The sequence below is a fragment of the Chelonia mydas genome, chromosome 11 (assembly GCF_015237465.2).
Source record: "Chelonia mydas isolate rCheMyd1 chromosome 11, rCheMyd1.pri.v2, whole genome shotgun sequence".
NCBI classification, from domain to species: Eukaryota; Metazoa; Chordata; order Testudines; family Cheloniidae; genus Chelonia; species Chelonia mydas.
In genome coordinates this window covers 18,873,318-18,886,644 of record NC_051251.2, presented here as the reverse complement: position 1 = coordinate 18,886,644, position 13,327 = coordinate 18,873,318, and the positions used below count along the sequence as shown (strand labels likewise).

The window sequence follows — 13,327 nt, the reverse complement described above, 5'->3', positions numbered from 1 at the left end:
CTTTGTAGTGATAATCAAGGTGGGCCATTTCCAGCAGTTAACAAGAACGTCTGAGGAACTGGGGAGGGGGGGGGAGAATAAACAAGGGGAAATAGTTTTACTTTGTGTAATGACTCAGCCACTCCTAGTCTTTATTCAACCCTAAGTTAATTGTATCCAGTTTGCAAATTAATTCCAATTCAGCAGTCTCTCATTGGAGTCTGTTTTTGAAGTCTTTTTGTTGAAGAATTGCCACTTTTAGGTCAGAAATTGAGTGACCAGAGAGATTGAAGTGTTCTCCGACTGGTTTACGAATGTTATAATTCTTGACATCTGATTTGTGTCCATTTATTCTTTTACGTAGAGACTGTCCAGTTTGACCAATGTACATGGCAGAGGGGCATTGCTGGCACATGATGGCATATATTACATTGGTAGATGTGCAGGTGAACAAGCCTGATAGTGTGGCTGATGTGATTAGGCCCTATGATGGTGTCCCCTGAATAGATATGTGGACACAGTTGGCAACGGGCTTTGTTGCAAGGATAGGTTCCTGGGTTAGTGGTTCTGTTGTGTGGTTGCTGGTGAGTATTTGCTTCAGGTTGGGGGGCTGTCTGTAGGCAAGGACTGGCCTGTCTCCCAAGATTTGTGAGAGCGATGGGTTGTCCTTCAGGATAGTTTGTAGATCCTTGATGATGCGTTGGAAAGGTTTTAGTTGGGGGCTGAAGGTGACGGCTAGTGGCGTTCTGTTATTTTCTTTGTTGGGCCTGTCCTGTAGTAGGTGACTTCTGGGTACTCTTCTGGCTCTGTCAATCTTAAGTGATCACTCTCCTTACAGTGTGCATGATAAACACCCATTTTTTCATGTTCTGTGTGTATATAAATCTCCTCACTGTATTTTCCATTGAATATATCCGATGAAGTGAGCTGTAGCTCACGAAAGCTTATGCTCAAATAAATTGGTTAGTCTCTAAGGTGCCACAAGTACTCCTTTTCTTTTTGCGAATACAGACTAACACGGCTGCTACTCCGAAACCTGCTTATGCTAAACAATCTGTTTCCCCTTGCATTTAGCTATGACGCTGAGTACCTTTCCCAGACCTGAAGAAGAGGACAGTGTAGCTTGAAAGCTTGGCTCTTTCACCAACAGAAATTGCTCCAGTAAAATATATGACCTCACCCACCGTATCTTTCTAATATCCTGGAACCAACAGGGCTACAGCAACACTGCATACAAAGCAGATTTTGTGCCTTTTGCTGATGCCTTCCAACTGCATGCTGCAATTCAGGGGGCGAGGAAGAGGTTTTGTCTTGCGTGATGTATGTGAGTCCATGGCTGCTACAGTGCATAGCTCTATGAGATGGAGCTAGAAGGGGAAATTACCACCGGGACTTGAGCAGGCCGCGAAGCTGGACTAGAGCCAGCACAGAATACTACACAGCAGGGCAGGGAGTGGGGAACACCAGTCATACAGCAAGAGATTTGTGAGGCCAAACGCAGACACTCGAAACTCCAATTTAAGCTGGACTCTAGTGCTAACCAGCCCCCCCCCAGTCTTGGGGGGTGGGGAGGAGAAGCAGCCACGGCACCAAGCAGCTGGGCACAACCTCCCCTTCTGGCATCAGCTGGGCGCTGGCACCTGCACAGGCGGAAGCACCTGGGTTTGCCTCAGCGCGTGCTATTCCCCAGGTACCGGGTACACAGGCGGGGGCTGGGGAGCGGGGCTGGACGCCCAGAGCCAGGCCGCTGGACAAGGCCCCAGCTCGTGCCGGGGGGCGGGTGCTCCCCAGTCTCCCAGGGGGTGGGGAGGAGCCTGAGCGAGAGGAGATGCCATTGGGGGGACGGGGGAAAAGGAACGCCGCGAGCAGGCTGGCCACTTCTCGCGAGAGAACGGACCTCTCTGCGCGTCTGCCCAGGCGGGCACGGCCACCGATAGATGTTCTCCCGTTGCTGACAGCCGCTCTCGCGAGCGTTGCGCGCCCGGAAGCTGTGCGGCCACGCGGCAGAGCGGACTGAGTAGTGTGTGCGGCTAGAGCCGAGGAGTTGGGGGAGGGAGCGGGTTCGCCACGTCCTGTACGGGAGCCGCCGAGGGGCAGACGCCGCTGCAGGAACCGGCCAGATGCCCAGCGCCGCCCGCAAGAGCCAGGAGCGCCACCGAGCTAGCATGGAGCCGCCGCCTGCCGATGTGGGTCCGGGCGGTGTGAGGGAGAAAGCACCGGGACCGGGTGGAGGGGTGTGTGGGCTGCCGCGAGGGACGGGCGGGCCTTCGGGGGTGCTGGCTGGAGAGGAGGCCCTGGGGGAGGGGAGGCAGGTGTCCCTAAGGTTCCCCCCAGGGCATGGCAGAGGGAGGCAGTGCCCACACCACGGGAGATGGCTTCGTGCTCGCGTCCCGCTCCCCCGGGCTCCCGGAGGACCTATGCCCAGCCTCGGGAGTTGGCCTGTCACAGGGGCTCCTCCCCCCTCTCCCAAAGGGGGCAGCTGCACTTCTGTGTGGCCATCTCTGTGCTGATGCGGCCCCTCTCAGTCTCGTGTCTGAGCCCCCAAGAAACTAATGGCGTTTTATCCTTCGTGGGGTTGTGTCCTAGGTGTGTGCGCGACCGGGGCCCCCACACGAGCAATGAGAAACACTCCAGTTATTCTCATGGGGCAGTCAGGTGCCAGATCAACACCTCAGCATCACTGCGCCGAAATAGGAGTTACGGCCTGAGTATAAGTGGTGGCCTGGGAAGCGTCTGTGTCTTACACTTTGAGATCACAGGTCAAAGCTGAAAAAGTGGAAAACCGAAGTCTTTTTGCAGATAAAGAAAACATTACCTTAGGTTACGTGAGCTGTAGCTCACGAAAGCTTATGCTCAAATAAATTGGTTAGTCTCTAAGGTGCCACAAGTACTCCTTTTCTATCTACACTACAGCCGGATCGAGGCTCTGAGATCGATCCACCGGTGGCCGATTTAGTGGGTCTAGTGAAGACCGGCCAAACTGACAGCAGATCACTCTCCAGTTTACCCCTGTATTCTACACCCCCCCGCCCCCCCCACAAAAGTCGACGTGAGAAAGTCTCCTGTCAACCCCCCCGCCCCGCGGTGTAGACCCCACGGTAACGCAACCTAAGATATATCTACTCCAGCTACGTTATTCAGGAAGGTGGAGTTGTGTAGTGTAAGTCAACTTACCGCAGTAGTGTAGACATAGTCTTAGTAATGGCGTGTGGAACAAACATCGATAACACGTGCCCAGGGAGCGGACTTGTTTAATTTTAAAATGTGAAAAATGAACCCTTCATAATTAATTCTGGGCAGAGATGGCTTCACTAAAAATAATAGAAACTGGTAAGCCTCTATTAGCTGCCAGTAAATGTATACAACTGCCAAAATATTCTAATAGAATAAGAAAAATGCCAAATTTGTTCACTTGTCAGGCACACACCTGAGTAAATTGATGAGCTTTACTTTGTTCACTGCAGACTTGGGCTCCAGGGGACTAAGAGAGAAAATGGATTCAAGGATTGGGATCCCTCCATTTATAATGCCCTGTTCCCGTGCATTTAATCTTGTAGCAGTTGTCAATGATACATCAGCTCGTCTTGGCTATCGTAGTAACACATAGGGAAGCTTATAGGGAATAACGCTATAATTATTTTAGATTACCCTGTTGTCCTGACATGGGCCAGTTGACTACGTAATTATTTTTTCCGTGCTTTTGTATAGATTTCTTTGACAAAAATAATTTTTGTTTGTCCCTTCCAACACCTTTTAGGATTATGCTAAGGAGAGATATGGCGTGTTACCACTGATACAATCACAAGAGAAATCAGGTCAGTTACAAAAACAAAACAAACTTCTAAAACAATTTATACTATGTTGAATACTTGTGGTTCCAGTTTTGACCTAGAACACTTCTTTGCCAGACTGTTTTTCTGTCTCCCTTGTCACTACTTGTCTCCCTACCTGTGTCCATTTATACTACTAGATCACAGGTGTTTGAAAAAAAAATTAATTCTAATTGTTACTCCAGAATTATTGCTTTGAAATGTTTACAGGCTCTGAAAGCATTTGCATTGATCTGCAAAGACAGATGATGAAATATTAGGCAATAAAATATGGATGTCACTTAGGCCAGATCTACACTTAAAATGTAGGTCAACATAGCTACAACGCTCAGGGGTATGAAAAAATCCAGTCCCAAGTGCTGAAGCTGTGCTGACCTAATCCTTGGTGTAGATGCAGCTAGGTTGATGGAAGAATGCTTCTGTCGACCTAGCTTCTATCACTCAGGGACATGGTGTTCCTGCAGAAATAGAAAAACCCTTTCCATTACTGCAGGCTGCATCTGCTACAGCAGAGGTGGGCAAACTACGGCCCGTGGGTCACATCCGGCCCACGGGACCGTCCTGCCCGGCCCTTGAGCTCCTGGCTGGGGAGGCTAGCCCCTGGCCACTTCCCTGCTGTCCCCACTCCCCTGCAGCCACGCCGCCATGCAGGCAGCGCTGCTGGCTCCGGCCAGGTGGCGCGGCTGCCAGTCTTGCTGCTCTGAGCAGCATGGGAAGGGAGTGGGGCGGGGGTTCTTGAGGGGCCGTCAGGGGAATGTGGGGGGTTGGATGGGGGTGAGGTCCCGGGGGGCCATTAGGAGCGTGGGATCCTGGGAGGGGGCAGTCAGGGGACAAGGAGCAATGGGGTTGGATGGGTTGGGAGTTCTGAGGGAGGCAGTCAGGACGGGAAGGGCAGGCTGTTTGGGGAGGCACAGCCTTCCCTACCCAGCCCTCCATAGAGTTTCACAACCCCGATGTGGCCCTCGGGCCAAAAAGTTTGCCCACCCCTGTGCTACAGGGTTATGTTTGCAGAGCTACAGCACCATAGCTATGCTGGTATTGTCCCTGCAGTGTAGACATGGCCTAATTTGTTAAAATGTTCATTCTTCAGCTGGGAAAGATCAGCAGTTCCTCACGCTGCCTCTTCAGCTTGTTGGCAGTACTGGAAGTAGAGACAGACCTTTCAGTCACTGAAGCGACCTAAATGTCCCCTGAAGAACCAAGAGTTTTTGTCTTTGTCCCCCACTGCAGGCTTGACTCTTTCTCAGGATTAAAATAAAGTTGCCATGTACAGTGTTACCATTCTAAAACTGATTTACTGACATTTAAATTAGTTCAGCAAGTCCTAGGACATGGAAAGCATTTGTTCCCTTGGTTTGGAGTAAGCACTCTGAGATATTGCAGCAGCTGTCTAGCCATGTAACTATATATGTACTTACGGCTCTCATCGCAGTACATGAACACCTAACAAACATGGATTTTTATCCTCACTGTGAAATGGGGAAGTATTCACATTTTACAGATTCGGTTCTGAAGTACAAAGAGACTAAGTGACTTGCCCAAGGTGTCACAAAGTCTGTGACAGAATGAGGAATTGAACCCAGGTCTCCTGTGATCCAGCACCTTAACCACTGGACTAGTCTCTGCTCATAGCCTTAGAAGCAAGAAACTATGGCAGAAAATAGTAAAACTAAAGGAAAAACCTGCCCCTTTTACACATCCTCCATAATGGAATGTGTAAAGGGAGATCTCTGCCTCTTCTGCAAGAAGACCAAGACTTGGCAGTTGCTGCCTCTCCAAGAAAGGGATTGTGTGGGTTCTCCTCAGGGAAATGCAGAGCAAGGCAAGCAAATGAGGGGAGGAGGAGAAAGAGGCGGAGGAGTAGCAGAAAGCAGTGCCTCCCTAAAATAGATGAATGGCTTCATCTACTTTATGAGCTGGGAGGTTGACTCGCAGCTTGTGTACACATGCTTGCGCTAGCTCTCATCTGAACTAGCACAATAAAAATAATACTGTAGCTGCAGTACAACAGGAAGTAGGAGCAGCAGCACAGGCTAATCATCCCATGTACAAACTTGCCTGAAACCCGTGGGTGCGTACTGGGGGTGGCTAACCTGTGCTGCTGCTGTTTACAGGCCAGAGAATCTAAAGGCTGTAGGAAGCTGCTGGATACTACATCCATAGCCATTACTGGTGATTTCAGCTCTGCACAAACTATACCGGGCCACAGAAGGATAAGGAACTGACATGTCAAGATGTACTAACAAAGAAAATATGATATGTGTTTATGGGCCAACCCCAGACTGTTCATCTAACCCTCCTCTCCATTCTTCAAGGGTTGCCCAAGGTGCTTTTCCCCCTATGCCTTTCTCCAAGGGGACACTGACTACCCCAGCAAGCAGATCCGGTGTTCCAGAACTTCTTGGTTTGGAGATTTGCACCACAGTGGAGTCCCAAGAACAGTTCCCTTCTGCTAGTTTCAGACCTTCCACCAAGCAGCCCTGTGGACCTCCTTATCTTGATAAAGCGCAGTACCCTTCTTCTTTGCCTATCAGGGAGGACCCTGCACCAGAGATCTCAAATCCAAAGAAACGCCACCAGAAGTGCTGTGAAGGGGGAAAGTGCATCAGCCGTGGGAAATTCAATAGATTCTGCTTATTAGCAACCTCTTGGTTACTAGCAAAAAGTTGCCATTGTGCAGCAGTTGCCAATAAGAGAAGGCAGGTTTGTGGGGCTGCAGCCAGGGAAAGAAGTGCTGGGATGTGCCTTCCCTGGCTGAAGGCCCTGCAAAACTGCCTGCGGATAGGGAACTGGAACCTGGATGCCCAGGTTTTCAGTGGGGAGGAGGGGATGTGGGCAGGGTGGCAGCTGGGGAGCATGGATACTGGGGGCAGGTACACAAATCTAAGACCAAGGTAGATGCCACTTTCTCATTCTTAATTGAGTGTGTGGCAACATAGGAAAGGAGGCCTCTTACCAAAGGACTCCACTGACAGAAGAATGGTCTTATTGCTTAAAGGAAATTATGAGTTTGGTTTGTCCCTAACAGCATCAGCAATATCTACCCCAAGGTATCCTGCTTGGATTGACAGTCTTGGAGGAACTACCACTCAAGACAAGAGAGTCCATAATTTCGGTGCTTCCTTCTGGAAAAAGTTTATATTAACTGTTCTTCTCTGACGTCCATATGGACACACTCCCCTTCTCAACCAGAGTCATAAATTACAACATGCTATATGTAGGCACATGTGGATTTGCATGTGGAAAATCATCATAGAGTTCTCAACAGCTTCTAGAAATTGGGTAAAATTGTGGCAGCACACTAACAGAAGCAAAGAAAAAAAAAAGAGACGATGACTGGACAGCACAGGAAGAAGTATAGACTGTTCTACAGAGAAACAGATTTTTCAGGGATCATAATAAACAAAGCGTGACATAAGGGACAGATTGTCCTACATTACACAAGAAGAGATTGCAGACCCATAAACCTAGATTTCCTATATGATCCTTCAGAGAGTGACGAGTTGCAAAACCATCAATTTCCAGGTGGATTAAATGATGTATATTGAAGACATACAAACCATGTAATAGGGTTCCTCTGTCATAAATTAGAGCAAACTCCTTAAGGTCAATAGCCATGTTCTTGCCCAAAAGAGTCTTACAGACCCATCTGTAATTGGGCCATATGGTTATCAACCCATGCTTTGGCAGGAGAGTGCCCGGTGCTGTAGTTCTTCAAGAGGTGAGTTCAAGAAGGAAAAAAGAAAACTTTGTTTAGTTCATCAAAATTAACACCCTCACCCCCAGAAATTCTCTTACTTTTAAAATCCCAGTCTGAGGATTTGTGGATTTTGCCTTACTGAAAAATAAGACATTTTCTCTATACTTATCTGAAAATGTTTTCTTCAGATTACAAGGTCCACAGAACCAACATGCCTGAGAAAAGTTGGGATTTATAAGGAGAAACAATATTAGTTTAAAAGAAAAACAGTGGAAAAGTACTTTCTTGTCTACATGTTCTGCTGCTCAGATCTTCTCACAAGTCCTTACAATTGTAGTTGCTGTATTCTCCCTACAGTCTAACCATATAGTCACTTCCCTGCTAAAAGCTTTTTGTACTTTAAAGAAAGTGGTGATCACTGTGTGTCGAAAGTTCACAGGATAAAAACATCTCATTGCCTCTCATTATGGATTAGTCTTGTCATACTGAGATCAAGTAGGATGTGTAATTGAATACTGTTGCTCATGCTATTTATCCAGCACACTCCTCTTTGAATACTTGCTTTCTACTGTCTCTCATTTCACTTTTCCCTATGAAGTGCCTTTAGGTTGATGTCAAGATCCAAATAAATTGGCCATCTCCTCTTGAGGGGGTGGTGTTATCTTTAACCTTGACTTATCACTTTTAGGTGAAGTCCTTTCTTTTTGTCTGTATTATCCATTGGCTTCTAACTCCACACTAACTTCCCACTCCAACTTTAGCTTTTGAAACTGTCTGTTCACCTGGATAAAAAGTCCTTTTTGGCTTGTGTCTTTGGATGTTTGTGACTGGGATTTTTACTTAGCTCCCTTGACCCCAAACGTATTTTTTCCCCATATTGCATCTCTAAATTTGTTCCTTATCTTGGAACATTGCTAGAAGACATCCTTCTTTGATCCTCAGTCACTTCGCAACTTGTTTAATGAAATTGCTTCTCAAATTTAGTAGCATAAATTTTCAGAAGTGATTAGTGATTTTGAATACTTCAGTTTTTTAGTGCCCACGTTTTGAGACATCTTAGTTGAGTACCCAAAATCATTAGTCACTTGATAATTAGGCTGAAAGGTACAGAATAATACAGCCAGTTTATTCTCCCAGTCTAGGAAGCAGGACCATTATCATCCCACTATATTCATGGATTCCTGTTTCTCCCCAAATCTAAGTCAAAATTGTTGGGCTACTTCACACAACATTTTCATAGGTACTCCTCCCTACTACACTGATTTCAAACCCATTTCCTCCTTCAGTCATGGCCTGTTTGTAACTATAAATTCAGTCTCTCTTCTGCTAATGTTGGCAACCCTGCGGCTATCTGATGTTCTCACATCCCATTAAATCATGTCTTTAGAATCTTTCCTGTCTGCTTCAGGCTGTGATTGCTAATTAAACCCCAATTGACTTTCCCTCCTTTTAGCCCATTTCCCCTTGCTGTAACTACTTGCATCTTTACAGCTTTTGAGTTTCAGCTCTTTTTGCTCAACCTACATAAGTCATCTGCCTTTTTTATTTATGCAGCACCATAGGAATATCGGAAGGCAGAGACCCTGCCTCAAGGAATGTACAATCGAAATTGGACAAACACTGATAAAGACAAAGATTTAGGGGAGGGAATGAAAGAGCTTGGCTTACAATAAAGATTGACTTGTACAGTTGATACAGCTTGTTTTATTGGTTAAATTTTTCCTTGTTTAGAATAAGGTCAGGCACAAGAGAAGCTGGAGTGGAGTTAGTGGATAATAGGTAATTTAATAGTGTGTTTTGAACAGCAGGTGAGGATTTTTGTCACCCTAAAAGGAAGTGGCTGTTTTGGGTGTAGTGCACAGTAAAGAAAAAAGGTATAGATGCACAAGTGGGAGGAAGAGACAGAAGTAACAACAAGGTGAAAAGAATGGGCACAACTTACGTAGTGAACAGGACAGTAGATAGAAATAAAGGTTGACATGTAGGCAGAAGCAAAAATGGGTAGCACCTTGAAGGTGAGGACTTGGAGCTTGAGTTTGATCTGGGAAAAGATAGCCATTAAAGGGACTCCTGGGAGAGGGGACATAGTTGGAACAGCATGAAGGGAGGATTGTTTTAGCTGCAACTTGTTGGGTGCCTTGAAGTGAGATGAGGGTCAGGGTTACAGTCGTTCAAGGCAAGAACAAATCTTGGCATGAACAATCAGCATGTCAGCAGAGAGAGGACAGAAGGATGAATTTTAGAAATGTTAGAGAAGCAACAAGCTACAAAAGTAGCTGTTTACTTCTGGAAAAATAGTTTTATTTATTATTCCTCTCTTTGGAGCTTCTTTTATTACCCTTTCTATGTAAGGTGAAATAGTTTAAAAAGAAATTTGAATTTTATAAAAATTCATAGCAAAATGTGAGTTGTCTGATGAAAGCTGGACCATTGTGTACAGTAAACTTTTAGAAATGTTAATTTAATGCAGATTGCTGGTCTTGTCTAATGCGTTAGAGATTCGTAAAAAGAGTGACATATCAGTCTGTCTTCGTTAGCCCCTGGAAAAATTTGTAGCTTTGAAACATTGCAGTTTTAAATTAAGGTAATTCTGGTTCTGCCTAAATATCGACTTAGAGCTGCTGGAAACTAGAGGTTGTACCATTTGCATATTTGCAATAGCAATGCTGAAATTCGAAGATAGGGAGCTGTTGTCGGATATCACCCTTTCCAGTTGGGTAGATTTTTTTGTTTGAGTCTTCTGCGTACTTCCATTTTGTAGCTTTTTGTTTCTAGTGTCTGTTATTTGCAAAGGAATGACTAGCTCTTTCCTATTTGGAGGAGTAGTGCTAATTGCAAATCAACTATGAATGTGTTGCTAACAGAATTTTGGGTGAAATGATGGATGTATTACCCAGAACTATCTTAATGTACTCACGTCGTTGTCAAAAAGAAAAAAGAATTTTCCAAACCAAAAACTAAATTCCCAGAAATTAAATCCCAACCCAATAGAGAATAATACCATTGCAGGGCAAGATTTGAAAGGCATTCAAAGGCAGAAAGGAGTTCAGAATGGCAGACGGTAACCTGTAGTGGGCAAGCGTTGGGAGAGTTTTGATGGAAAGGGAAGCTCGGAGTAGGGGTGATCGGGTTTCTAGTCGGGGAAATTAAATTTGGTATTTGGAAAAGGTGGATCCCACTGAATGGAGAAGCCTAGACGCAGGGATGGAGCTCTGTGTTACCTTAGATTGCCGGTATTACATATCTCTTGTAAAGAAAAAAATATTATTCCTTTTAATGAGTAGTGGTTTTAACCACATATCAACTATGAATGATTAGATGTTGTTGCTAGAATTTGTGGGTTATAAAATGTTACTTATACTGTAACTGAACATTAGATACTGTTTAAAAATAAAAGTGAGTGCTCAATATTATTCAGAAAAATTACAGCCAAGAAATTAGGAAGAAGTGCAATTGAGGAGACAGGTAGAAATCTACTCTCGTGGAGTTACCGTATTAACTGTTAGCAGCAGTGTGAAATGTCAGTTGTCTGGTTAGTTAATCCCTTTAACTGTGGACTTATTTTACAAATATTTTCTCCAATACTTTAATATGCTACTTTATGGGCCATATTCTACCCTTGACTGGCCACACATAATTCCCATTTATAGGAATTTAAAAAATAAATAAATGTGGTCTTTAGATTTTTGAGATGCACAGAAGCATGTAGTAAGTGAAGTTCTCATTCTTAACTGACTTTCCATTCTTCATTCCAAATTAGTGATGTCTTAAAACTTAAAAGCAATATTCATTGCTTCCAAAATTGCACTTTAATCAAGACACTTAAACCACTGTCTTTATGAATGTCCTTTGTATCGTTAGACCACGTTAGTGAATACATTATGAAGTCTAGTGTAGACAGTGCACTGTATAGCACTTAGCAAGCTGGTAAAGCCTAGGAGGAACTTGGACTTTTATAATGTTAGTTAGCATATGTTTGCTAACGTGATCTAACACCACATCTTTATATCCTAATCTAGACGAAGCCTTAATTTTCAGAATGGCTTTTGGTTTTCTAGTGTCACTTCCTTCATTCTTGGAATTTTTTCCTTTCTATTTCCCAGTCTCCATTTGGCTATAGTTAATATAACATGGCACTTCAGCACCAGCCCAAAGATGGTATACAAATTTCTAGGCTTGGAGGTTATGTCTGCACAGCCTATGGGAGCGAGCTCAGGTTGGCTAGCACTGTAAAAATAGCTGTATATTCAGTGCTTTGAATGTGTGGTTTGTGCTGACGCTCCGGCTTTGAAGCCCACCCCTTCCTTAGGCTCAAGAGCCTGAGCTGCAACTTCAAAGTGCTGTCTATACAGCTATTTTTACAGTGTAAGCATTAGCCATGCCAGCTCAAGTCTGTCAGCCTAGGCTTGGAGGCTCACTCCCATGGGCTGTGTAGACATACCTTTAAAAATCCAGCCTCTTTGGATACTTAAGCAGCTAAAGATGCAGAAACATGTCTTGGTCCTTTCGAAAACCCCACTAGAGACTAACTCCCAAAGTATAATGTGGGAATTCTGACTCAAAGCAATCATTGTCAGACCTGTAAAAGACTGTCTGTTACACAGAGATTGCACTTTCAAAGCATAAGCCCTGTTCTTCCACAGCACCCTGGACCATATTTTTAAAGTTATTTAGGCCCTCTGTGTCAGTATGGAGTTATATAAGTTTGGGTTTGCTCATGTAGAATTTTTTATGGATCCATAGCTCTAGTGTTTCTGGTTCATGCTTTTTTGCAGGTACACCTACCTGCAAAATGATTTGCCTCTTATAAGGTTTTATGTCTCCAAAGGGCTGTAAATGCATTAATTAATTAACAGAGTTTAGAAACTGATGTTCAGCATGACTTTCTACCTACACTACTTCTAATCTCTAAACTCATTTAGACCTTGTCCCCAGTGACAATTACAAGTCAACCTATAAACTAGCCTGAACCAGCTTAAAGCTAGTTGATCAAAACAATTCATAGCATGTTGCAAATGGGATTGTGGTGTTTTTAATGCTTTTTAAACCCAGTATGCTGTAAATAATTAGTAATGGTTTTGGTTTTATCATACAAAGATGTACAAGTGCTGTAGAGAAGTACAGTGTTTAGAATGCAATGACAAACAATATTTATATTAAGATCAACATACCAAAATAACTTTCATTTGATACAGATCGAGTTTTGGTTCGAATAAACGACTTGACAGTAGAGAAAGCTGATGAAGTGGTTTGGGTTCGTGGCAGGATTCATACAAGCAGAGCTAAAGGTGAGATGCATTCAAGTTTTTTCTTGTTTTGTTATTACAATAAACTGAGTATTTTGTATTTTTCTTACAATGTGTCCTTCACCAGAGAGAAGCAACATTATAAAACTTCCACTACTTATGTGTGTGTCACAAGAAAACACCAGTTTACTTCCAGAATTTCACTGTCCTTTTTCAAAACAATTACTGGCATTTATTTCACAATTAAATTTTAGTTATCGTAAAAACAATACAAATTAGAGTATTGGAGCTGCCATCTTGCTGCCATGTGTGATAATTTGAGACAGTAGCAGTCTCTCCCTCTCCCCCTCCCCACCCCTCTGTATAATCTTTGGGAGAAGAGAGACTCTGAGGTTGTTCTTTGTTAAACTGGAATCTGTGTGGAAATAACACATTTTGTGAATGTAGCATTGCTTTTACTAGTTTACTTCATAGGCAAAAGGTATCCAAGAATTTTATAAGAAAGACAATCTTAGTCATTCTATTTTAGTTGAACTTTAGAGGTTTGTTTTAAAGCATACTTTCACGGCTAC

The 13,327-nt window shown here is 44.1% G+C and overlaps 1 protein-coding gene across 2 annotated transcripts in view; it reads left to right on the top strand.

Moving 5' to 3' along the window:
- Positions 1–1,665: 1,665 nt before the first annotated feature.
- The window catches only part of DARS1 (aspartyl-tRNA synthetase 1), a 67,570-nt gene continuing 55,908 nt past the window's right edge, over positions 1,666–13,327 (top strand). The window contains exons 1-3 of one of the 2 annotated variants that reach the window (XM_037911997.2): positions 1,666–2,165; positions 3,737–3,794; positions 12,705–12,797. In XM_037911997.2, the coding sequence (XP_037767925.1) occupies positions 2,100–2,165; positions 3,737–3,794; positions 12,705–12,797 (217 nt within the window). In that variant the 5' untranslated portion in view covers positions 1,666–2,099. Of the gene's footprint in view, positions 2,166–3,736; positions 3,795–6,665; positions 7,531–12,704; positions 12,798–13,327 lie in introns of those variants that run through there. The other variant, XM_037911998.2, reaches the window with a different exon arrangement.